Source organism: Oncorhynchus kisutch, linkage group LG18, assembly GCF_002021735.2.
Source record: "Oncorhynchus kisutch isolate 150728-3 linkage group LG18, Okis_V2, whole genome shotgun sequence".
In the NCBI taxonomy this organism is placed as follows: domain Eukaryota; kingdom Metazoa; phylum Chordata; class Actinopteri; order Salmoniformes; family Salmonidae; genus Oncorhynchus; species Oncorhynchus kisutch.
The window spans coordinates 46,076,491-46,101,597 of NC_034191.2; the positions used below are offsets into that span (position 1 = coordinate 46,076,491).

Below are 25,107 nucleotides of genomic sequence, written 5' to 3' on the forward strand. Positions count from 1 at the left end.
AGAATGTGCAAAGTAGAAATAAAAAATAATGGGGTGCAAAGGAGCAAAATAAATTAAAATTAAATACAGTTGGGAAAGAGGTAGTTGTTTGGGCTAAATTATAGGTGGGCTATGTACAGGTGCAGTAATCTGTGAGCTGCTCTGACAGTTGGTGCTTAAAGCTAGTGAGGGAGATAAGTGTTTCCAGTTTCAGAGATTTTTGTAGTTCGTTCCAGTCATTGGCAGCAGAGAACTGGAAGGAGAGGCGGCCAAAGAAAGAATTGGTTTTGGGGGTGACTAGAGAGATATACCTGCTGGAGCGTGTGCTACAGGTGGGAGATGCTATGGTGACCAGCGGGACTTTACCTAGCAGGGTCTTGTAGATGACATGGAGCCAGTGGGTTTGGCGACGAGTATGAAGCGAGGGCCAGCCAACGAGAGCGTACAGGTCGCAATGGTGGGTAGTATATGGGGCTTTGGTGATAAAACGGATTGCACTGTGATAGACTGCATCCAATTTGTTGAGTAGGGTATTGGAGGCTATTTTGTAAATGACATCGCCAAAGTCGAGGATTGGTAGGATGGTCAGTTTTACAAGGGTATGTTTGGCAGCATGAGTGAAGGATGCTTTGTTGCGAAATAGGAAGCCAATTCTAGATTTCACTTTGGATTGGAGATGTTTGATATGGGTCTGGAAGGAGAGTTTACAGTCTAACCAGACACCTAAGTATTTGTAGTTGTCCACGTATTCTAAGTCAGAGCCGTCCAGAGTAGTGATGTTGGACAGTAGGTGCAGGTAGCGATCGGTTGAAGAGCATGCATTTAGTTTTACTTGTATTTAAGAGCAATTGGAGGCCACGGAAGGAGAGTTGTATGGCATTGAAGCTTGCCTGGAGGGTTGTTAACACAGTGTCCAAAGAAGGGCCGGAAGTATACAGAATGGTGTCGTCTGCGTAGAGGTGGATCAGGGACTCACCAGCAGCAAGAGCGACCTCATTGATGTATACAGAGAAGAGAGTCGGTCCAAGAATTGAACCCTGTGGCACCCCCATAGAGACTGCCAGAGGTCCGGACAGCAGACCCTCCGATTTGACACACTGAACTCTATCAGAGAAGTAGTTGGTGAACCAGGCGAGGCAATCATTTGAGAAACCAAGGCTGTCGAGTCTGCCGATGAGGATATGGTGATTGACAGAGTCGAAAGCCTTGGCCAGATCAATGAATACGGCTGCACAGTAATGTTTCTTAGCGATGGCGGTTAAGATATCGTTTAGGACCTTGAGCGTGGCTGAGGTGCACCCATGACCAGCTCTGAAACCGGATTGCATAGCAGAGAAGGTATGGTGAGATTCGAAATGGTCGGTAATCTGTTTGTTGACTTGGCTTTCGAAGACCTTAGAAAGGCACGGTAGGATAGATATAGGTCTGTAGCAGTTTGGGTCAAGAGTGTCCCCCCCTTTGAAGAGGGGGATGACCGCAGCTGCTTTCCAATCTTTGGGAATCTCAGACGACACGAAAGAGAGGTTGAACAGGCTAGTAATAGGGGTGGCAACAATTTCGGCAGATAATTTTAGAAAGAAAGGGTCCAGATTGTCTAGCCCGGCTGATTTGTAGTGGTCCAGATTTTGCAGCTCTTTCAGAACATCAGCTGAATGGATTTGGGAGAAGGAGAAATGGGGAAGGCTTGGGCGAGTTGCTGTTGGGGGTGCAGTGCTGTTGTCCGGGGTAGGAGTAGCCAGGTGGAAAGCATGGCCAGCCGTAGAAAAATGCTTATTGAAATTCTCAATTATGGTGGATTTATCAGTGGTGACAGTGTTTCCTATCTTCAGTGCAGTGGGCAGCTGGGAGGAGGTGTTCTTATTCTCCATGGACTTTACAGTGTCCCAGAACTTTTTTGAGTTAGTGTTGCAGGAAGCAAATTTCTGCTTGAAAAAGCTGGCCTTGGCTTTTCTAACTGCCTGTGTATAATGATTTCTAGCTTCCCTGAACAGCTGCATATCACGGGGGCTGTTCGATGCTAATGCAGAACGCCATAGGATGTTACGACTAACCAGAAGCGGGTCCTGTGTTTTGCCCACCACCCAGGACAATGGATCAGAACCCAGCCGGCGAACCAAAACTATTACGCCATAAAAGGGGCAGACGAAGCAGTCTTCTGGTCAGGCTCCGGAGACAGGCACATTGCGCACCGGTTCCCAGCATACTACTCGCCAATGTCCAGTCTCTTGACAACAAGGTTGATGATGAAATCCGAGCAAGGGTAGCATTCCAGAGAGACATAAGAGACTGTAACGTTCTTTGCTTCACGGAAACATGGCTCACTCGAGAAACGCTATCGGAGTCGGTACAGCCAGCTGGTTTCTTCACGCATCGCGCCGACAGAAACAAGCATCTTTCTGGTAAGAAGAGGGGCGGGGGAGTATGCCTTATGATTAACGAGACGTGGTGTGATCATAACAACATACAGGAACTCAAGTCCTTCTGTTCACCTGACTTAGAATTCCTCACAATCAAATGTCGACCCCATTATCTACCAAGAGAATTCTCTTCGATTATAATCACAGCCGCATATATTCCCCCCCAAGCAGACACATCGATGGCCCTGAACGAACTTTATTTGACTCTATGTAAACTGGAAATCACATATCCTGAGGCTGCATTCATTGTAGCTGGGGATTTTAACAAGGCTAATCTGAAAACAAGACTCCCTAAATTCTATCAGCATATCGATTGTGCTACCAGGGTTGGTAAAACCCTGGATCATTGTTATCATTGTTATCGTTGTTAACTTCCGCGACGCATATAAGGCCCTCCCCCACCCTCCTTTTGGAAAAGCTGACCACGACTCCATTTTGTTGCTTCCAGCCTATAGACAGAGACTAAAACAGGAAGCTCCCGCGCTCAGGACTGTTCAATGCTGGTCCGACCAATCTGATTCCACGCTTCAAGATTGCTTCGATCACGTGGATTGGGATATGTTCCGCATTGCGTCAACAACATTGATGAATGCGCTGATTCGGTGAGCGAGTTTATTAACAAGTGCATCGGCGATGTCGTACCCACAGCAACTATTAAAACATTCCCAAACCAGAAACCGTGGATTGATGGCAGCATTCACGCAAAACTGAAAGCGCAAACCACTGCTTTTAACCAGGGCAAGGTGACCTGAAACATGACCGATTACAAACAGTGTAGCTATTCCCTCCGCAAGGCAATCAAACAAGCTTAGCGTCAGCATGGAGACAAAGTAGAGTCGCAATTCAACGGCTCAGACACGAGGTATGTGGCAGGGTCTACAGTCAATCACGGACTACAAAAAGAAAACCAGCCCCGTTGCGGACCAGGATGTCTTGCTCCCAGACAGACTAAACAACTTCTTTGCTCGCTTTGAGGACAATACAGTGCCACTGACACGGCCCGCTACAAAAACCTGCGGAATCTCCTCCACTGCAGCCGACGTGAGTAAAACATTTAAACGCTTTAACCCTCGCAGGGCTGCAGGCCCAGACGGCATCCCCAGCCGCATCCTCAGAGCATGCGCAGACCACCTGGCTGGTGTGTTTACGGACATATTCAATCAATCCTTATCCCAAATGCTCCAAATGTTCCTGTTCCCAAGAAAGCGAAGGTAACTGAGCTAAACGACTACCGCCCCATAGCACTCACTTCCGTCATCATGAAGTGCTTTGAGAGACTAGTCAAGGACCATATCACCTCCACCCTACCCGACACCCTAGACCCACTCCAATTTGCTTACCACCCCAATAAGTCCACAGACGATGCGATCGCAACCACACTGCACACTGCCCTAACCCATCTGGACAAGAGGAATTCCTATGTGAGAATGCTGTTCATTGACTACAGCTCACCATTTAACACCATAGTACCCTCCAAACTCGTCATCAAGCTCGAGACCCTGGATCTCGACCCTGCCCTGTGAAACTGGGTACTGGACTTCCTGACGGGCCGCCCCCAGGTGGTGAGGGTAGGTAACAACATCTCCACCCGCTGATCCTCAACACTGGGGCCTCACAAGGGTGCGTTCTGAGCCCTCTCTTGTACTCCCTGTTCACCCACAACTGCGTGGCCATGCACGCCTCCAAGTCAATCATCAAGTTTGCAGACGACCCTACAGTGGTATGCTTGATTACCAACAACAATGAGACGGCCTACAGGGACGAGGTGAGGGCCCTCGGAGTGTGGTGTGAGGTCTGCACAACGCATCAGTGGGGGCAAACTACCTGCCCTCCAGGACACCTACACCACCCATTGTCACAGGAAGGCCATAAAGATCATTAAGGACAACAACCACCCGAGCCACTGCCCACTTTCATCCAGAAGGCGAGTTCAGGACAGGTGCATCAAAGCAGGGACCGAGAGACTGAAAACAGCTTCTATCTCAAGGCCATCAGACTGTTAAACAGCCACCACTAACATTGAGTGGCTGCTGCCAACATACTGACTCAACTCCAGCCACTTTAATATATTGGAAAATGTATGTAAAAAATGTACCACTAGCCACTTTAAACAATGCCACTTAATATAATGTTTACATACCCTACATTATTCTTCTCATATGGATATATTGTACTCAATACCATCTACTGCATCTTGCCTATGCCGTTCTGTACCATCACTCATTCATATATCTATATGTACATATTCTTCATCCCTTTATGTGTATATGGTAGTTGTTGTGAATTGTTAGGTTAGATTACTCGTTGGTTATTACTGCATTGTCGGAACTAGAAGCACAAGCATTTCGCTACACTCGCATTAACATCTGCTAACCATGTGTATGTGACAAATAAAATTTGACTTGATTTGACATTGCTGTTGAGTGACTTTATGCCATTCCTGTTATTTTGACCAGTTGTCATTTTCTGCAAATAAATGCTCTAAATGACAATATTTTTATTTGGAATTTGGGAGAAATGTTGTCAGTAGTTTATAGAATAAAACCAAAATGTTAATTTTACTCAAACACATACCTATAAATAGTAAAACCAGAGAAACTGATCATTTTGCAGTGGTCTCTTCATTTTTTCCAGAGCTGTATATCAATATTGAACAGGATTATCTATTTTGGATGCAATTTGAATGGAATTGATGAGAAGAGAGGGGAAGACTGCTCCATTTCACGTCATGCTGTTGATATAAATCATTTATTGTAGTTTACCGGTTTATCGCTGTATTTTATCCCGGGAAAAGGGAGTGATTTTGGGCCGTAAATCTCAGTAACCGGGTTCAACCCTACCTTGGACCTTTTACTCCGATATGGTTGAGAAAGTGACGAGGACATAGGATGCAAGGAATCGAAGAAAGACCAATTGAGTCAGCGCCAAGGAGTTGATTCTTAAGGAAAGAACGCACTGTCCGAAAATAATCCTCATTGCCCTTTGACCCAACGGTGCTTTGAGAATGACCTCTGACATCTGAATGGCCTCTGTTTCATCCAGAACATAACATTGCAATTTTGCCAGTGCCTTTTATGATTACGATTGTGTTCTAACAAGCTGACATAACACTAAGAAACACATGACTAGACTGATAGGTAAGTGCAGTAAACCACTAGGGGGTGATGTGAGCCTAGATTTTCCAGCTAAGGATTATTCATATTCAGCTAAGGGATGGAAACAGAAATCAATGGGCTATAGTTGTAAGAAATACACATACTCTTCAAAGTATCGAAGCAGGCTTTGCATTCTACAGTTTGGTCAAATAACAGAAGTTCTATCCGCACTATTGGTTAGAGCCTGTAAGTAAGCATTTCACTGTACAGAAACAGTTGTATTCGGCGCACGTGACAAATAAACTTTGATTTGATTCTTATTCAGAGTGACTTAGTCAGAAACACAGACAAACATGCACACACACACACACACACACACACGCACACAGGATGTGTGTGTTTGTGTTGGGTAACATGGTGTTTCTGTAACAGGGTTTCTTTGAGGAAGAGGAGAGTAAAGAGTTCATCTATAAGGAGCCCAAGTTGACAGGACTGTCCGAGATCTCCCAGAGGCTCCTCAAACTCTACTCGGACAAGTTTGGGGCCGACAACGTCAAGATGATCCAGGACTCCAACAAGGTCAGTCTACTACCTCCCCCCAGCGTCCAAACACTGTCACATGTATATGTTTCATATACAGTATTATTCAAAGTGTATCGGGCCTCTTTAGTCCTTGTCTCTGTGACTTTCATAGAAAGATTGCTGTCAAAATGTTGTAAATGAATTAATGTACTACTACATTTGGTCAGCAATCTTTCTCCATAGAAAAGCAGCCAGTGAAGTAGTGATTCATTTAGACCATGCCTCTCCAACAGGTCCATTGCTCACCAAACACTTTTGAAAGTATATGCAATTTTCACGTGTTCCATCGCAAACTGCCATAAACACATCTCACAAGTATGAGATGTATTCTCCCAGCTGCTATGTAATCAACGCAACTTGACATTATTCCACCCCTGGTTAGCCACTATCGGCTTAAAAAGACAAACCTAACCCAATATCTGCAAATTAATTTCCAGCAATATTGCCCCAGTGTGTCTGTGTGGTGCACGCGTTTGTCTATCCCTCCCTGTGTAGGCAGTTGATGTGATAACCGTTTAAAATACATGTTAATAGCACGGTAGGTTTACCTGGCAGAAGTATATCATTTGTATCTTATATTTGTTATTTGCTATGAAATTAGCATCAGCAGCATCGCTAGACCGGCACATTAGACTGCACATTCCTCACTCGCTAGATGCACAATTAAAGGGCCAGATGTGCAATTAATGGAGCATTACACTCAAAAGTCGCAATTCTTTCAGACATATACACATCAGCAACCCCAGCGAGTAAAGTCACTGCAACCCTGAACAAAGTCAGTTTAGAAAAATAGGTGACCAGTAATAAACTGGTCCTGAACATCTCTAAAACTAATAGCATTGTATTTGGTACAAAGTTGAGGAGACTAAATTACTTGGTGTTACCTTAGATTGTAAATTATCATGGCCAAAACATATGCTGTAGATTCAATGGTTGTGAAGATGGGGAGAGTTCTATCCGTGGTAAAGAGAGGCTTTGCTTTTTTGACACAACGCTCCACAAAGCAAGTCCTGCCGGCTTTAGTTGAATCTTATCTTGATTATTGTGTGTTTAAAGGTCACATGTACAGGTGTGATTACTGTAAAAATGTTAGGCTCTGAGCTCCAACATGCAGGACAAGTGAAATAAAATACTGAAAATGGTATTAGGAAATCAATAGAAATAGCACTATATACATCATAACTATAGCAGTGATTGATAAATAAATGTCCAGAGTAAAAACTCCATAGGCGGAGTAGCATGACCATTGTGAAATAAAAACAATAAAAATGATATATAATGATATTGTCAAGACCTGCAAAGAAGGACCGAGTTAAGCTGCAGCTTGGCACCGAACAGAACGGCACGTTTTGCTCTTCATTAAAATCAGAGGGCTAATATCAATACTATGCATGCCAGTCTCTCTTGGCTAACAGTTGAGGAACGACTGACTTCATCACTACTTTTCATAAGAAACATCAATTTTTTGCATATTCAACTTACACACACAACTTACACACACACTTACACACACACTTACCCCACCAGACATGCCACCAGCGGTCTTTTCACAGTCTCCAGAACCTGTTTCCAAAAAACGAATAAAGCAACACCTATGTATGGTCTTAATTTGAGGCAATTCGCTACAGCAGGAAAACAATCCTGCAGCAACAGGAGATGTCAATTATTGTGTGTTTTATCCATTTTTGTATGTGTAGGGGTTGATGCATTTTTCGTTGGGGCAAATCAAGTCGGAAATGTTCAAGTGGAAATGACAAACTTCAGAATCCTTTTAAACCTCAAATACACTGCAAATTTGCATTTTCAGTGGTGCACGAAAATTCCTGCAACAACAGGATGATCAAATTAAGATACGACATCTGTGTGTACTGACATGTATGTGTAACTGCATACTGTACATACACACACACACACACTACATGTTAATGTATTTAAATTGTAACGTCTTTTGTCTGTAATGTCTTTTTCGTTATGTGTCGGACCCCAGTAAGACTAGCTGTCTCTATTGGCGTCGGCTAATGGAGATCCTAATAAAATCTAAATATACACTCCATCGTTCACCATATATCAGTGCATTCGGAAAGTATTCAGACCTCTTGACTTTTTCCACATTTTCTTACTTTACAGCTTTATTCTAAAATGGATTAAATCGTTTTCCCCCCTCATCAATCTACAGACAATACCCCATAATGACAAAGCAAAAACAGGATTAGATCATTTTTTTGCAAATTTATAACAAATAAATGTTTGAAATATCACATTTACATAAGTATTCAGACCCTTTACTCAGTACTTTGTTGAAGCACCTTTGGTAGCGATTACAGCCAGTAGGCAGTAGCCTTGCATGCCAGACTTCGAGGTAGAGCAAGAATACAGTTGACTGACTACGCAAGACTGACTATGAGACTGACTCAACAAGACTAAAGAGACCAACACAATTCGTTAGACTGATCCTTTTAAGAGAGCAGGGTCGTTAGACACCAAATGGTGGAAAACGGACCAAAATGGGGAGAGACTACCTGAATTTATCCAATAAGTAATTCTCGTTTTTGTTTGCGAAACATTTTCCATTGCAAAAATGTTTTGCCACGGTTTTCTACGTAGTGAACTAATGAATGCGACCCAGACTGTGAACTGATTGTGCTGTTTGATATAACCCACCAGGTAAATCCTAAAGACCTGGACTCCAAGTACGCCTACATCCAGGTGACCTACGTAGTGCCCTACTTTGACAACAAGGAGCAGCAGGAGAAGAAGACTGACTTCGAGCGACATCACAACATCAATCGCTTCGTGTTCGAGACGCCTTTCACTCTGACGGGGAAGAAACATGGCGACGTGGAGGAACAGTGCAAGAGACGCACCATACTAACCAGTGAGTTATTATAAATATATTTTTTGCTCATATTTGTATCCAAAGAACTGTCAACATTTACATTTACATACACTACATGGCCAAAGGTATGTGGACACGTGTTCGTCGGACTTCTCATTCCAAAATCATGGGCATTAATATGGATTTTGTCCCCCTCTTGCTGCTATAACAACCTCCACCCTTCTGGGAAGGCTTTCCACTAGATGTTGGAACATTGCTGTGGGGGCTTCATTTAGCCACAAGAGCATTAGTGGGGTGGGGCACTGATATTGGGTGATTAGGCCTGGCTCGCATTCAGCATTCCAATTCATCCCAAAGCTGTTCGATGGGGTTGAGGTCAGGACTCTCTGCAGGCCAGTCAAGTTCTTCCACACAGATCTCAACAAACTATTTCTATATGGACCTCACTTTGTGCACCGTGTCATTGTCATGCTGAAACAGGAAAGGGAAAGTTGGTAGCACAGAATCGTCTAGAAAATCATTATATGCTGTAGCATTCACTGAAACTAAGGGGCCTAGTCCGAACCATGAAAAACAACCCCAGACCATTATTCCTCCTCCACCAAACTTTACAGTTGGCACTATGCTTTGGGGCAGGTGGCGTTCTCCTGGCATCCGCCAAACCCAGATTCGTCTGTTCGACTGCCACATGGTGAAGTGTGATGCATCACTCCAGAGAACGTGTTTCCACTGCTCCGGAGTCCAAAGGCGGCGATCTTAACACCACTCCACCCGACGCTTGGCATTGCGCATGGTGATCTTAGGCTTGTGTGCGGCTGCTCAGACATGGAAAGCCATTTCATGAAACTCCTGGCGAACAGTTATTGTGCTGATGTTGCTTCCAGAGGCAGTTTGGAACTCGGTAGTGAGTGTTGCAACCGAGGACAGACCATTTTTACATGCTAAGCGCATCAGCACTCGGGGTTCCCGCTCTGTGAGCATGTGTGGCCTACCACTTCGTGGCTGAGCCATTGTTCCTCCTAGACGTTTCCACTTCATAATAACCGCACTTACCGTTGACTGAGGCAGCAGAAATGTTATGAACTGACATGTTGGAAAGGTGGCATCCTATGATGGTACCACATTGAAAGTCACTGAGCTCTTCAGTACGGGCCATTCTACTGCCAATGTTTGTCTTTGGAGATTGCATCGCTGTGTGCTCGATTTTATACACCTGTCTTAAAACGGGTGTGGCCGAAATAGCCACTGAGCCATTAGCTTGTATGGTAGTATACTATACTAACTAGGAAGTGTCTGAGTAACCAGTAAATACTGAGCCGTAAGTGTCTGAATCACTAGTATACTGACCAGTGCTGTAATTGGTGACCTATTCTGACCAGCAAAGTTTTGGTGTAGGTTCAATGGTTTTCCCTTCAAAATGGAAGAAAGATCGGACAACAAACCCAACAGTTCTGGTTTAATACAATAAAATATAGCCCATCTAGCAGACACTTTTATCCAAAGCGAGTTATTACAGTAGTGCAGGCATACATTTTTTCATATGGGTAGCCCCAGTGGGTATCAAACCCAGTCCTGGCTCCCTACTCATGCCTGAGCCACCCAGGACCACAAGGATTAACCAATTGGTTCATCATACCCTGTGTCTACTCCCCCTTTCTGTCACCCCCACCCAGCGAATTCCACCTTCCCCTACCTGAAAAAGCGTATCCAGGTGGTGGAGCAGCAGAGCACGGAGATGAACCCCATCGAGGTGGCCATCGACGAGATGTCCTGCAAAGTGTCGGAGCTCAACCAGCTGTGTGCCATGGCAGAGGTGGACATGATCCGGCTGCAGCTCAAACTACAGGGTAGCGTCAGCGTCAAGGTAAGGGTAGGGGTGGAGGAGGAGAAAGATGTAGAGAGACACACAGAAGGGTTGAGTTGAGAAGACATGCACATAGTGTACAGACAAACATACACTCCACCACTCAAGTGGGTTGAGCTGACAGTCAGACACAACTGACAGACAGACACACACACACAACAACATGCATACACACATGAGTGAGTTCACACATAGCTGAGCTGACACACACACAGTGGCGTAGAGCAGTAGAGTAGAGGTGCTTGCAGAAGTGGTGTAGAGGAGTAGAGTAGAGGTGCTTGCAGAAGTTGCACACATGGGGAAAATATTGCCTTTTATAAAAGCATTTTATAATGACTGGAGACTTTAGCATAATATTGTTTAATACCGTACATATGATTAAAACGGCAGGCTACTTTGACACTGACAAACTGAGAATATAAGATCAATAGAAAATACCTTGTCTTGAATCCATCAACACCCCAGGCCTACAGTAGGTGTGTGGAGCCACACATATTGTACAATATGAGGAAGAAATTATAGCTCTGAAAAAGGCTTTCCAGTTTCACTGACTCGAGCAGCTCACCAGACATGGCCTATGCGCTCGAGCCAAAAGCATATCTCTCCATTTTTTGTTAGCCTCTGCAGACAGATTAGAGACTTCTTTTTTCAACAAGAGCCATTTGCTTTCCAACCTATGTTTTCCCACAATTGTATTTTAAATATTGGGAGGTGCCTATTCACTGACAGATTTGACGCACATTCCGGACTGTAGGCTATGCATTGTAATTGGTCTACACACAATCCACAGCTAGGCAATAAAAATGTGGCTGTTATACATACATTATATGCATTATAGGCCTACTCCTGGTGTGGTAGTCTGAGTTATTTCATTTATTTCTGAACAGACAGCAGTAATTATATTACTTTGGCAAATGTATTGAAATATGTCAGGGGTGCTGCAGTACCCTTTCCGCAGCTATGATTCTATAAGGATGATGATGACGATGAAGTGCAACGCTGGAGAGATAATAGTTGCAGGCTCATGTCTATCAGAGCAGAGCGAGGGAGAGAGATAATAAAAAGTTAATCTTATTCTAGTCCTGTGATAGATAGGCTGCAGGTATGCTTCTCTCTCACCACAGCAAGGCTACAATGTCGAGCAAACCATAAACCTGACCCCCCCCCCCCCCCCCCCCCACACACACACTAACATGAACGCACACACGCTTGCACTTATCCACGCGTGGTATATTATTACCAAACAGTCTATGCTGAGACCCATGCTCTCCATAATCCTGCCTCTTCTCAGGCTTTTCCCAGCCCTAATCCCCTGTAAATACAGTGAAATGTGTGAAAACAGCTCGGCTCAGAGTGACAGCATGATGCAGGCTGATCTTAACACGCTGTTGCAGTAACAGAGAGCGATATTGGATTATCTGTCATGGTGAAGCAGCACAAGCTACTTACTGTCTATCATCTCATGCTTCCTCTATGTAGCCCTCTATCACTAGCATTAGCCTCTAGATTATTTTTTATTATCCTACTATACCGGCTCTGACGCTCATCGAATGTGGCAGGGCTGGAAAACTATTACAGACTACAAAGGCAAGCTGCCCAATGACGCGAACCTGCCAGACAAGCTACATTTGAAGTCGGGAAGGTTACAAACACCTTAGCCAAATACATTTCAACTCAGTTTTTCACAATTCCTGACATTTAGTTTGAGTAAAAATTCCCTGTTTTAGGTCAGTATCACCACTTTATTTTAAGAATGTGAAATGTTATAATAATAATAGAGAGAATGATTTATTTAAGCTTTTATTTCCTTCATCGCATTCCCAGTGGGTCAGAAGTTTACATACACTCAATTAGTAATTGGTAGCATTGCCTTTAAAATGTTTAACTTGGGTCAAACGTTTCGGGTAGCCTTCCACAAGCTTCCAACAATAAGTTGGGTGAATTTTTGGCCCATTCCTCCTGACAGAGCTGATGTAACTTAGTCAGGTTTGTAGGCCTCCTTGCTCGCACACGCTCTTTCAGTTCTGCCCACACATTTTCTATAGGATTGAGGTCAGGGCTTTGTGATGGCCACACCAATACCGTGACTTTGTTGTCCTGAAGCCATTTTGCCACAACTTTGGAAGTATGCTTGGGGTCATTGTCCATTTGGAAGACCCATTTGCGACCAAGCTTTAACTGATGTCTTGAGATGTTGCTTCAATATATACACATAATTTTCCTGCCTCGTGATGCCATCTATTTTGTGAAGTGCACCAGTCCCTCCTGCAGCAAAGCACCCCCACAACATGATGCTGCCACCCTCGTGCTTCACGGTTGGGATGGTGTTCTTCGGCTTGCAAGCCTCCCCCTTTTTCCTCCAAACGGATGATCATTATGGCTAAACAGTGGCTAAACAGTTCTATTTTCTGTTTCATCAGACCAGAGGACATTTCTACAAAAAGTACAATCTTTGTGCAGTTTCAAACCGTAGTCTGGCTTTTTTATTGGTGGTTTTGGAGCAGTCACGTCTTCCTTGCTGAGCGGTATAGGACTCGTTGATATAGGACTTGTTTTACTGTGGATATAAATACTTTTGTACCTGTTTCCTCCAGCACCTTCACAAGGTCCTTTAATGTTGTTCTGGGATTGATTTGCACTTTTCGCACCAAAGTACGTTCATCTCTAGAAGACAGAACGCGTCTCCTTCCTGAGCGGTATGGCGGCTGCGTGGTCCCATGGTGTTTATACTTGCATACTATTGTTTGTACAGATGAACGTGGTACCTTCAGGTGTTTGGAAATAGTTCCCAAAGATGAACCAGACTTGTGGAGGTCTACAATTGTTTTTCTGAGGTCTTGGCTGATTTCTTTTGATTTTCCCATGATGTCCAGTAAAAAGAGGCACTGAGTGTGAAAGGTAGGCCTTGAAATACATCCATAGGTGCACCTTCAATTGACTCAAATGATGTCAATTAGCCTATCAGAAGTTTCTAAGCCATGACATAATTTTCTGGGATTTTCCAAGCAGTTTAAAGGCACAGTCAACTTAGTGTGTGTAAACTTCTGACCCACTGGAATTGTGAACTATAAGTTAATTATAAGTGAAATATTCTGTCTGTAAACAATTGTTGGAAAAATGACTTGTGTCATGCACAAAGTAGTCCTAACCGACTTGCCAAAACTATAGTTTGTTAACAAAAAGTTTGGAGTGGTTGAAAAACGACTTTTAGTGACTACCACCTAAGTGCTTGTAAACTTCCGACTTCAACTGTAAATGCCTTCGAGGCAAGCAACACTGAAGCATGCATGAGAGCACCAGCTGTTCTGGGCGACTGTGTGATAACACTCTCGGTAGCCGATGTTAGCAAGAGCTTTAAACAGGTCAACATTCACAAAGCCGCGGGGCCAGACAGATTACCAGGACGTGTACTCAAAGCATTTGCGGACCAACCGGCAAGTGTCTTCACTGACATTTTCAACCTCTCCCTGACCGAGTCTGTAATAGCTACATGTTTCAAGCAGACCCTGTGCCCAAGGAAGCGACGGTCACCTGCCTAAATGATTACCGCCCCGTAGCACTCATGTCGGCAGCCATGAAGTGCTTTGAAAGGCTGGTCATAGCGCACATCAACAGCATCCTCTCGGATACCCTAGATTCGCATACCGCCCCAACAGATCCCCAGATTACACAATCTCAATCGCACTCCACACTGCCCATTCCCACCTGGACAAAAGGAACACCTACAGTGCCTTGCAAAAGTATTCGGCCCCCTTGAACTTTGCGACCTTTTGCCACATTTCAGGCTTCAAACATAAAGATATAAAACGGTATTTTTTTGTGAAGAATCAACAACAAGTGGGACACAATCATGAAGTGGAACGACATTTATTGGATATTTCAAACTTTTTTAACAAATCAAAAACTGAAAAATTGGGCGTGCAAAATTATTCAGCCCCTTTACTTTCAGTGCAGCAAACTCTCTCCAGAAGTTCAGTGAGGATCTCTGAATGATCCAATGTTGACCTAAATGACTAATGATGATAAATACAATCCACCTGTGTGTAATCAAGTCTCCGTATAAATGCACCTGCACTGTGTGTCTCAGAGGTCCGTTAAAAGTGCAGAGAGCATCATGAAGAACAAGGAACACACCAGGCAGGTCCGAGATACTGTTGTGAAGAAGTTTAAAGCCGGATTTGGATACAAAAAGATTTCCCAAGCTTTAAACATCCCAAGGAGCACTGTGCAAGCGCTAATATTGAAATGGAAGGAGTATCAGACCACTGCAAATCTACCAAGACCTGGCCGTCCCTCTAAACTTTCAGCTCATACAAGGAGAAGACTGATCAGAGATGCAGCCAAGAGGCCCATGATCACTCTGGATGGACTGCAGAGATCTACAGCTGAGGTGGGAGACTCTGTCCATAGGACAACAATCAGTCGTATATTGCACAAATCTGGCCTTTATGGAAGAGTGGCAAGAAGAAAGCCATTTCTTAAAGATATCCATAAAAAGTGTCGTTTAAAGTTTGCCACAAGCCACCTGGGAGACACACCAAACATGTGGAAGAAGGTGCTCTGGTCAGATGAAACCAAAACAGAATTGAACTTTTTGGCAACAATGCAAAACGTTATGTTTGGCGTAAAAGTAACACAGCTCATCACCCTGAACACAACATCCCCACTGTCAAACATGGTGGTGGCAGCATCATGGTTTGGGCCTGCTTTTCTTCAGCAGGGACAGGGAAGATGGTTAAAATTGATGGGAAGATGGATGGAGCCAAATACATGACCATTCTGGAAGAAAACCTGATGGAGTCTGCAAAAGACCTGAGACTGGGACGGAGATTTGTCTTCCAACAAGACAATGATCCAAAACATAAAGCAAAATCTACAATGGAATGGTTCAAAAATAAACATATCCAGGTGTTAGAATGGCCAAGTCAAAGTCCAGACCTGAATCCAATCGAGAATCTGTGGAAAGAACTGAAAACTGCTGTTCACAAATGCTCTCCATCCAACCTCACTGAGCTCGAGCTGTTTTGCAAGGAGGAATGGGAAAAAATGTCAGTCTCTCGATGTGCAAAACTGATAGAGACATACCCCAAGCCACTTACAGCTGTAATCGCAGAAAAAGGTGGCGCTACAAAGTTTTAACTTAAGGGGGCTGAATAATTTTGCACGCCCAATTTTTCCGTTTTTGATTTGTTCAAAAGTTTGAAATATCCAATAAATGTCGTTCCACTTCATGATTGTGTCCCACTTGTTGTTGATTCTTCACAAAAAAATACAGTTTTATATCTTTATGTTTGAAGCCTGAAATGTGGCAAAAGGTCGCAAAGTTTAAGGGGGCCGAATACTTTCGCAAGGCACTGTATGTCAGAATGCTGTTCTTTGACTACAGCTCAGTGTTCAACGCCATAGTGCTCACAAAGCTCATCACTAAGCTAAGAACCCTGGGACTAAACACCTCCCTCGGCAACTGGATCCTGGACTTCCTGACGGGCCGGCCCTAGGTGGTAAGGGTAGGCAACAACACATATCTTACGCTGGTCCTCAACACTGGGGCCCCTCTGTGTATTTAGTCCCCTCCTGTACTCCCTGTTCACCAACGATTGCGTCGCCAAACACGACTCCAACACCATCATTAAGTTTGCTGATGACACAACAGTGGTAGGCCTGATCACCGACAACGATGAGACAGCTTATAGGGAGGAGGTCAGAGATCTGGCAGTGTGGTGCCAGGACAACAACCTCTCCCTCAATGTGAGCAAAACAAAGGAGCTGATCATTGACTACAGGAAAAGGCGGGCCAAACAGGCTCCATTAACATTGTCGGGGCTGTAGTGGAGCGGGTCAAGAGTTTCAAGTTCCTTGGTGTCCACATCACCAACGAACTAACATGGTCCAAACATACCAAGACAGTCGTGAAGAGGGCACAGCAACACCTTTTCCCCCTCAGGAGACTGAAAAGATTTGGCATTGGTCCCCAGATCCTCAAAAAATTCTACAGCTGCACCATTGAGAGCATCCTGACCGGTTGCATCATTGCCTGGTATGGTAATTGCTCGGCATCTGACCATGAGACACTACAGAGGATAGTGCGTACTGCCCAGTCACTGGGGCCAAGCTTCCTGCCATCCAGGACCTATATACTAGGCGGTGTCAGAGGAAAGCCCTTAAAGATGTCAAAGTCTCCAGTCACCAAAGTCATAGACTGTTTTGTTTCTCTGCTCCCACATGGTAAGCGGTACCAGACAACCAAGTCTAGGACCAAAAGGCACCTTAACAGCTTCTAACCCCAAGTCATAAGACTGCTGAAAAATGAATCAAATGATTCACATTGACACACCCCCACACACATTTGTTTTTTACACTGCTGCTACTCATTATCTATGCATAGTTCACCCCTATCTACATGTACAAATTACTTCAACTAACCTGTACCCCCGCATATTGACTCGGTACCGGTACCCCCTGTATATAGCCACGTCATTGTTATTTTATTGTGTTACATTTTATAGTTCTTTTACTTTATAGTTTATTTGGTAAATATTTTCTTAACTCTTTCGTGAACTGCACTGTTGGTTAAGGCCTTGTAGGTAAGCATTTCACGGTAAGGTCTACACATGTTGTATTCTGCGAATGTGACTAATACAATTTTATTTAATTTGATCATCAGTCATGAAAGGGAAGGTCATGAGATGGTCAGAAAAGTCATGGTTTGAGTGGCCATTGGAGGGAGGTGGTCAAAGGGGGAGAGCAAGCAAAGATAGTCTCTGGGGCATGTCCGGAGGCAGGCAGGCAGCACGGTGTCATCAAGGTGTCTTGTCATCCTTGCCGTCTGTGTGGCTTCTCCATAGTAAGACTCGGATGAAGTTTGAGCTCAGCCACTGCAGTTCATGGACTCTGTAGTTGGTGTAGCTAGCTAGTTCTTCACAACTACCAAAATGAAGCACCCACTTGGGGCAGTTACATGGCGCCAGAAAGCACACCACATTTCAATAATATTTCAAGAGTAGCCTTGTAACCTAGTCCTCCTCATATGATCCTCATCATTGCATACCTCAGCCGTCTTGCATTTGGGATTCTCTCCATCCTCAACCTCCGAACACATGGCTGGCCTTCGAATCAAAACAATTACCAGCTAGCTAGCTGACATTAAATACAACAAACAAATGACTTGCCAGCTTCAGTTTTAAAAGTCTGTGGTGGATTCTGGGGTGGCAGGTAGCCTAGTGGTTAGAGCGTTGGGCCAGTAACTGAAAGGTTGCTGGATCGAATCCCTGAGCTGACAAGGTTCTGCCCCTGAACAAGGCACTGTTCCTCGGAAGGCTGTCATTGTAAATAAGAACTGACTTGCCTAGTCAAATAAATAATTTTAAAAAATGGTATATTAATTGTTTATTCTTAAAACAAAAGATTTGCAGGGAAATGTATTAATTATATACAAAATGTACAGGAGCTCTCTGCCTAAGTGACCTCATGGCGCCATGGCAACCATGGAATTAGCATTAGCCTCAAGCATCACTATTATCATTAGCATTTCGCATCTTTAGCATTAGCCTCTCCCATCACTAGTATTAGCCTCTTGCATTATTAGCATTACCCTCAATACTAATGTCTTCATACTGTGCTGTCTGTTGAAAATGATGCAGGCAAATTTTTTATTTTTTTCATTTTAATTTTACCTTTATTTTGCTAGGCAAGTCAGTTAAGAACAAATTCTTATTTTCAATGACGGCCTAGGAACAGTGGGTTACCTGTCTGTTCAGGGGCAGAACGACAGATTTGTACCTTGTCAGCTCGGGGATTAGAACTTGCAACCTTTCGGTTACTAGTCCAATAACCATTAACTTACTTTACAGGTGAATGCAGGGCCCATGGCCTATGCCCGAGCCTTCCTGGAAGAGAAAAATGCCAAGAAATACCCTGACAACCAAGTCAAATTGCTCAAGGAGATTTTCAGGTATTCTTCACACTTTTCATGACCTAGATCAAAGAAAATACCTTTATGCACCACTTAGCAGATGCTTTTATCCAAAAAGTACATTTTTAGTATGTGTATATGACCCCTGTGGGAATTGGATCCACGACCTTGGCGTTGCTAGAGCCAAACTCTTACCAACTGCGCCACACATAGATCGATGATGCATTTGATACATCTAAAGCAAAAGGATTGGGGTCAATTCAGGTCAAGATAACTAGAACCCAGAGTTTTTCCAGATCAGGTCACATGATCAGGACAGGGAAAACTCTTGGCCCTTGGCCCTAACAATCTCTGTCTGGCCCTGCAGGCAGTTTGCGGAGGCGTGTGGCCAGGCGCTGGACGTCAACGAGCGGCTGATCAAGGAGGACCAGCTGGAGTACCAGGAGGAGATGAGGGCCCACTACAGGGACATGCTCACCGAGCTCTCCACTGTCATGAACGAGCAGGTCTGTGGAACCGCCCAGAAAACATAGAAACTGTTGTTTCTTTAGAGAACTGAGGGTGTATGCATCAAATGTCTCAAAACAGGAGTGCTACCCCCCCCCCCCCCCCCCGGCCCCCGTCATCTTATTCATTGTGATGTTAATTTAAAAAAAATATCCTATATCAGAACTCCTATTGTGAGAAGGCCATTGGGCATGCCCAGCTACTTACAGTACTAACCTTCACACTCATCTTATCAATGTTTTTGTTCACCTTCGTGTGGTACACTCTTTTTAATCCTCTTTTATGCTCTGATATCATTGTTTCATTATTTATTTTTACACATATATTTTTCTGGACTAACCAGAGTTTTGTCTCTTGGTCTCATCTCTTTGTGTTGTTTTCTTTGTTCATTTGATCTCTTTCAATGGATCTCAGCTGCATAGACACATCCTCTCATTCAGTTTCTGCTCCTCTCTTTCTAACATCTCCCTCACTATCATTTCTAAGACTGGTATGTCACACAATCCCCCACACACACACACTTTACCATTTTGGAGCAAGTGGCACTGTGCTGTGCATTATACTAACCTCTCAGCATATATACACTGCTCAAAAAAATAAAGGGAACACTTAAACAACACAATGTAACTCTAAGTCAATCACACTTCTGTGAAATCAAACTGTCCACTTAGGAAGCAACACTGATTAACAATACATTTCACATGCTGTTGTGCAAATGGAATAGACAACAGGTGGAAATTATAGCTAATTAGCAAGACACCCCCAATAAAGGAGTGGTTCTGCAGGTGGTGGCCACAGACCACTTCTCAGTTCATATGCTTCCTGGCTGATGTTTTGGTGACTTTTGAATGCTGGCGGTGCTTTCACTCTTGTGGTAGCATGAGACGGAGTCTACAACCCACACAAGTGGCTCAGGTAGTGCAGCTCATCCAGGATGGCACATCAATGCGAGCTGTGGCAAGAAGGTTTGCTGTGTCTGTCAGCGTAGTGTCCAGAGCATGGAGGCGCTACCAGGAGACAGGCCAGTACATCAGGAGACGTGGAGGAGGCCGTAGGAGGGCAACAACCCAGCAGCAGGACCGCTACCTCCGCCTTTGTGCAAGGAGGAGCACTGCCAGAGCCCTCCAAAATGACCTCCAGCAGGCCACAAATGTGCATATGTCTGCTCAAACGGTCAGAAACAGACTCCGTGAGGGTGGTATGAAGGCCCGACGTCCACAGGTGGGGGTTGTGCTTACAGCTCAACACCGTGCAGGACGTTTGGCATTTGCCAGAGAACACCAAGATTGGCAAATTCGCCACTGGTGCCCTGTGCTCTTCACAGATGAAAGCAGGTTCACACTGAGCACATGTGACAGAGTCTGGAGATGCCGTGAAGAACGTTCTGCTGCCTGCAACATCCTCCAGCATGACCGGTTTGGTGGTGGGTCAGTCATGGTGTGGGGTGGCATTTCTTTGGGGGCCTGCATAGCCCTCCATCTGCTCGCCAGAGGTAGCCTGACTGCCATTAGGTCCCGAGATGAGATCCTCAGACCCCTTGTGAGACCATATGCTGGTGCGGTTGACCCTGGGTTCCTCCTAATGCAAGACAATTCTAGACCTCATGTGGCTGGAGTGTGTCAGCAGTTCCTGCAAGAGGAAGGCATTGATGCTATGGACTGGCCCGCCCGTTCCCCAGACCTGAATCCAATTGAGCACATCTGGGACCTCATGTCTCGCTCCATCCACCAACGCCACGTTACACCACAGACTGTCCAGTAGTTGGCAGATGCTTTAGTCCAGTTCTGGGAGGAGATCCCTCAGGAGACCATCCGCCACCTCATCAGGAGCATGCCCAGGCGTTGTAGGGAGGTCATACAGGCACGTGGAGGCCACACACACTACTGAGACTCATTTTGACTTGTTTTAAGGACATTACATCAAAGTTGGATCAGCCTGTAGTGTGGTTTTCCACTTTAATTTTGAGTGTGACTCCAAATCCAGACCCCCATGGGTTGATACATTTGATTTCCATTGATAATTTTTGTTTGATTTTGTTGTCAGCACATTCAACTATGTAAAGAAAAAAGTATTTAATAAGAATATTTCATTCATTCAGATCTAGGATGTGTTATTTAGTGTTCCCTTTATTTTTTTGAGCAGTGTATTTGTGTGTGCGATCGCATCATACATTCATCAAATGTCTATGTCTCTCCTCCATGCCAAGATCCCTCACACAAGACCACCAGGAACAGAACAACACAGTGCCTTCTGAGCAGCCAGTAGGTATGTTGGAATCTGCCAATGCCCAGGAGGACATGTTTCTCCAAAATGGCTCCTGATGACAGACGTCGTTCTCCCTCCTGCCAGGAATTATACAGGAAGGAGAGCGGGGGACTGGAACTGTGACTTTATGGGACCTGGAAAAAAGGGAATTGGATGGGGAAGTCCAGAAGTCTGTAGACTTTGATCATGGTAGTCTGAAGTTGTATGGTGTCCAGTCCTGGTGATGATGATGATGATGTCCAGTAGACCAGGCTGCTGTACTGTTACTTTGTTTTGTTTTTAAGGCTCAATCCATGTTTTCACTCCCCTGCCAACCGTCTCATCTCCTTACTCTGTACACATGCACACACAGACAACACACGCCTTCTCTCCCCAGCACCATCCCTTTAGAAAATGGTGACCTTAATGAGCTCGAGTTCAACAGAGCAAACGTTTGGTTGTAAATTCTGGCCACAACCATGTCGATCATAATTTGTCCATATTCTGTTGGTTATCTTTATGCCGCAAATGTTTGTCACCTGTGTGGTTAGCAATTCCAAAAGGTATTGTAAAATGACAGTTCAAGGAATTCTATAAAGGAAATTAGGGCCACATTCAGTAGTCAAACATTGTTGATGTTGCAGATAGAAATAGCATGAACACAGCCAACATGATTACTTATTCTATACGGCAGAGAGACATGTTTGTTCCACATCATTTATTTCTGTCAGAATGTTCCACATCGTGGTGTCCTGCTGAACAGATTGACATGTAGCCTAATTCTTATTTGATTGAACACACCTCTAGTTCCTGTTTGAATGTACAGCAACTCCCAATAGCTACTTTGTATCCTAACATTCTGGAATTCCCAGCTCACAAATTTTCAAATGGAAAGTTTGTTTTATAACATTTTTATTATTGATAATGTTGTTATTATTTACTGTACTGTTTTAAATTGTAAATAAGAATTAATATTTAAAAAGATATATGATTTTTTGTTTGGCTAAATAAAAAAAAGAATGAACAAAAGAATGAACAAACTAAAGTTTTATGTATAACATTTAAATAAAATTTGTTAACGTCCATAAACCACAGGGTAAGTGCCCATTTCTCTCGAAGTATTTTTCTTTACATACCGGTACAAACAAACATAAGGGCTACATATATGCTATTCCCCTTTGAGAATAAAAGTTGAACTCCAATACAATGCAATTACTGAAGTTACTATGTAACAAGTAATTACAGTGTTAATGCACGGGTATAAGACCAACTTAATGCAATAAGTTTGGCTGTACAAAAAGAAGAAACTGTAATATGAAGCAAAGATAAATGATATAAAGAATGATATTAAAAAGCTTTAGAGCACCTTAAATGACGTTTTGGGCAAAAAGGCAAACTCAGCTCCATCATTCATTGAATAAGATGGCTCATTTATCACAAAAAAACTGATATTGCCAACTACTATTACAAACTACTATTTTTTTCATTGGCAAGATTAGCAAACTTAGGCATGACATACCAAAAACAAATTCTGAATCTACAGTATTGTGTGTGTGTACTCTGTCTCTCTGGATGTGTCCCAAATGGCATCCTATTCCCATGCATTACTGACAAAATTATGAAAGACACGCATTGTAATTTTGAATTCCGTAAAGTGAGTGTGGAAGAGGTTAATCATTTTTGTTGTTGTCTGTCAACAATGACAAGCCTGACAACTTGGATGGAAAATTACTGAGGATGATAGCGGACGATATTGTCACTCTTATTTTCCAGGTAAGCCTACAAGAAAGTGTGTGACCTCAGGCCTGGAGGGAAGCAAAAGTAATTCGCTACCGAAGAATAGCAAAGCACCCTTTACTGGCTCAAACAGTCGACCAATCAGCCTATTACCAAATAGTAGTGCTATTTCACAGTAAACAAATTAACAACAGATTTTCAGCACGCTTATAGATGATTGGCTGAGAGAAATTGACAATAACAAGATTGTAGCAGCTGTTTTGTTAGACTTCAGTGTTGATTTTGACATTATCGATCATAATCTGCTGCTGGAAAAACGTACAGTACCAGTCAAAGGTTTGGACACACCTACTAATTCAAGGGTTTTAGTTTTGATGTCTTCACTATTATTCTGCAATGTAGAAAATAGTAAATAAAGAAAAACCCTGGAATGAGTAGGTGTATCCAATCTTTTGACTGGTACTGTATGTCTTATGGGTTTACATCCTCTGCTATTTTGTGGATCGAGAGTTACCCGTCTAACAAAACACAGAGGGTGTTCTTTAATGGAAGCATCTCCAACATAATCCAGGTAGTCAGGCATTCCCCAGGGAAGCTGTCTAGGACCCTTATTTTTTCTATCTTTACTGCCACTGACTCAGAGTAAAGCCTGAGTGTCTATGTACTTTAGCTTCCACTGCAAATTAAATCACTGTAACACTTAACAAAAAGCTGCAGTCAGTTTCAGAATGGGTGGCAAGAAATAAGTTAGTCCTAAATATTTCAAAAACTAAAAGCATTGTATTTGGTACAAATCATTCACAAAACCCTAAACCTCAACTAAATCTTGTAATGAATAATGTGGAAATTTAGCATGTTGAGGAGACTTCACTGCTTGGAGTAACCCTGGAATGTAACCTATATCATGGTCAAAACATATTGATGCAACAGTAGCTGGGGGAGAGGTTGGGGAGAGGTCTGTCCATAATAAAGCACTGCTCTGCCTTCTTAACAACACTATCAACAAGGCAGGTCCTACAGGACCTAGTTTTTTCGCACCTGGACTACTGTCTAGTCGTGTGGTCAGGTGCCACAAAAAAAGTATAATTACTATTTTTTTTTACCTTTATTTAACCAGGTTAAGAACACATTCTTAATTTCAATGACGGCCTGGGAACAGTGGGTTAACTGCCTGTTCAGGGGCAGAACGACAGATTTGTGCCTTGTCAGCTCGGGGGTTTGAACTCACAACCTTCCGGTTACTAGTCCAACGCTCTAACCACTAGGCTACCATGCCGCCCCACAATTGGCCCAGAACAGGGCAGCACGGCTGGCCCTTAAAATGTACACGGACAGCTAACATTAATAATATGCATGTCAGTTTCTCCTGACTCAAAGTAGAGGAGAGATTGAATTTATCACTACTTTTTTTGAGAGAAGTATTGACATGTTGAATGCACTGATCTGTCTGTTTAAACTACTAGCACACAGCTCAGACACCCATGCATACCCCACAAGACATGCCACCAGAAATCTGTTCACAGTCCCCAAGTCCAGAACAGACTATGGGAGGCGCACAGTACTACATAGAACCATGACTACATGTAACTCTATTCGACATCAAGTAACTCATGTAAAGCAGTAAAATCTGAGACACATTCATAAACGCACACATGATAACCAACGCACTAAACACACATTGATTTTGTGTTGTAGAGTAGTGGCCTGAGGGCATACACTTAATGTGTTGTGAAATGTATTGTAATGTTTTTGAAATGTTATATAACTGCCTTAATTTTGATGGACCTCAGGAAGAGTAGCTAATGGAGATCCTTAATAAATACAAATACAAAGTATTACAGTACCACAATTACAGTAAAGCTAAACTTTAGGTTTAGCCAAGCAAGAAGTTAGAGTCGTGATGTACCCAATGCATTTACAAGCCCACCTTCCCT

The 25,107-nt window shown here is 43.5% G+C and overlaps 1 protein-coding gene across 5 annotated transcripts in view; it reads left to right on the forward strand.

Annotated features, from left to right (window-relative positions):
- Positions 1–22,525, forward strand: part of dock10 (dedicator of cytokinesis 10) — a 191,852-nt gene extending 169,327 nt beyond the window's left edge. For 4 of the 5 annotated variants that reach the window (XM_020507578.2, XM_020507579.2, XM_020507580.2 and 1 more), the window contains 6 exons: positions 5,924–6,070; positions 8,738–8,948; positions 10,583–10,773; positions 18,624–18,724; positions 19,053–19,191; positions 21,399–22,468. In XM_020507578.2, the coding sequence (XP_020363167.1) occupies positions 5,924–6,070; positions 8,738–8,948; positions 10,583–10,773; positions 18,624–18,724; positions 19,053–19,191; positions 21,399–21,446 (837 nt within the window). In that variant the 3' untranslated portion in view covers positions 21,447–22,468. Of the gene's footprint in view, positions 1–5,923; positions 6,071–8,737; positions 8,949–10,582; positions 10,774–18,623; positions 18,725–19,052; positions 19,192–21,398 lie in introns of all 5 variants that reach the window. The other variant, XM_020507577.2, reaches the window with a different exon arrangement.
- Positions 22,526–25,107: the final 2,582 nt, after the last annotated feature.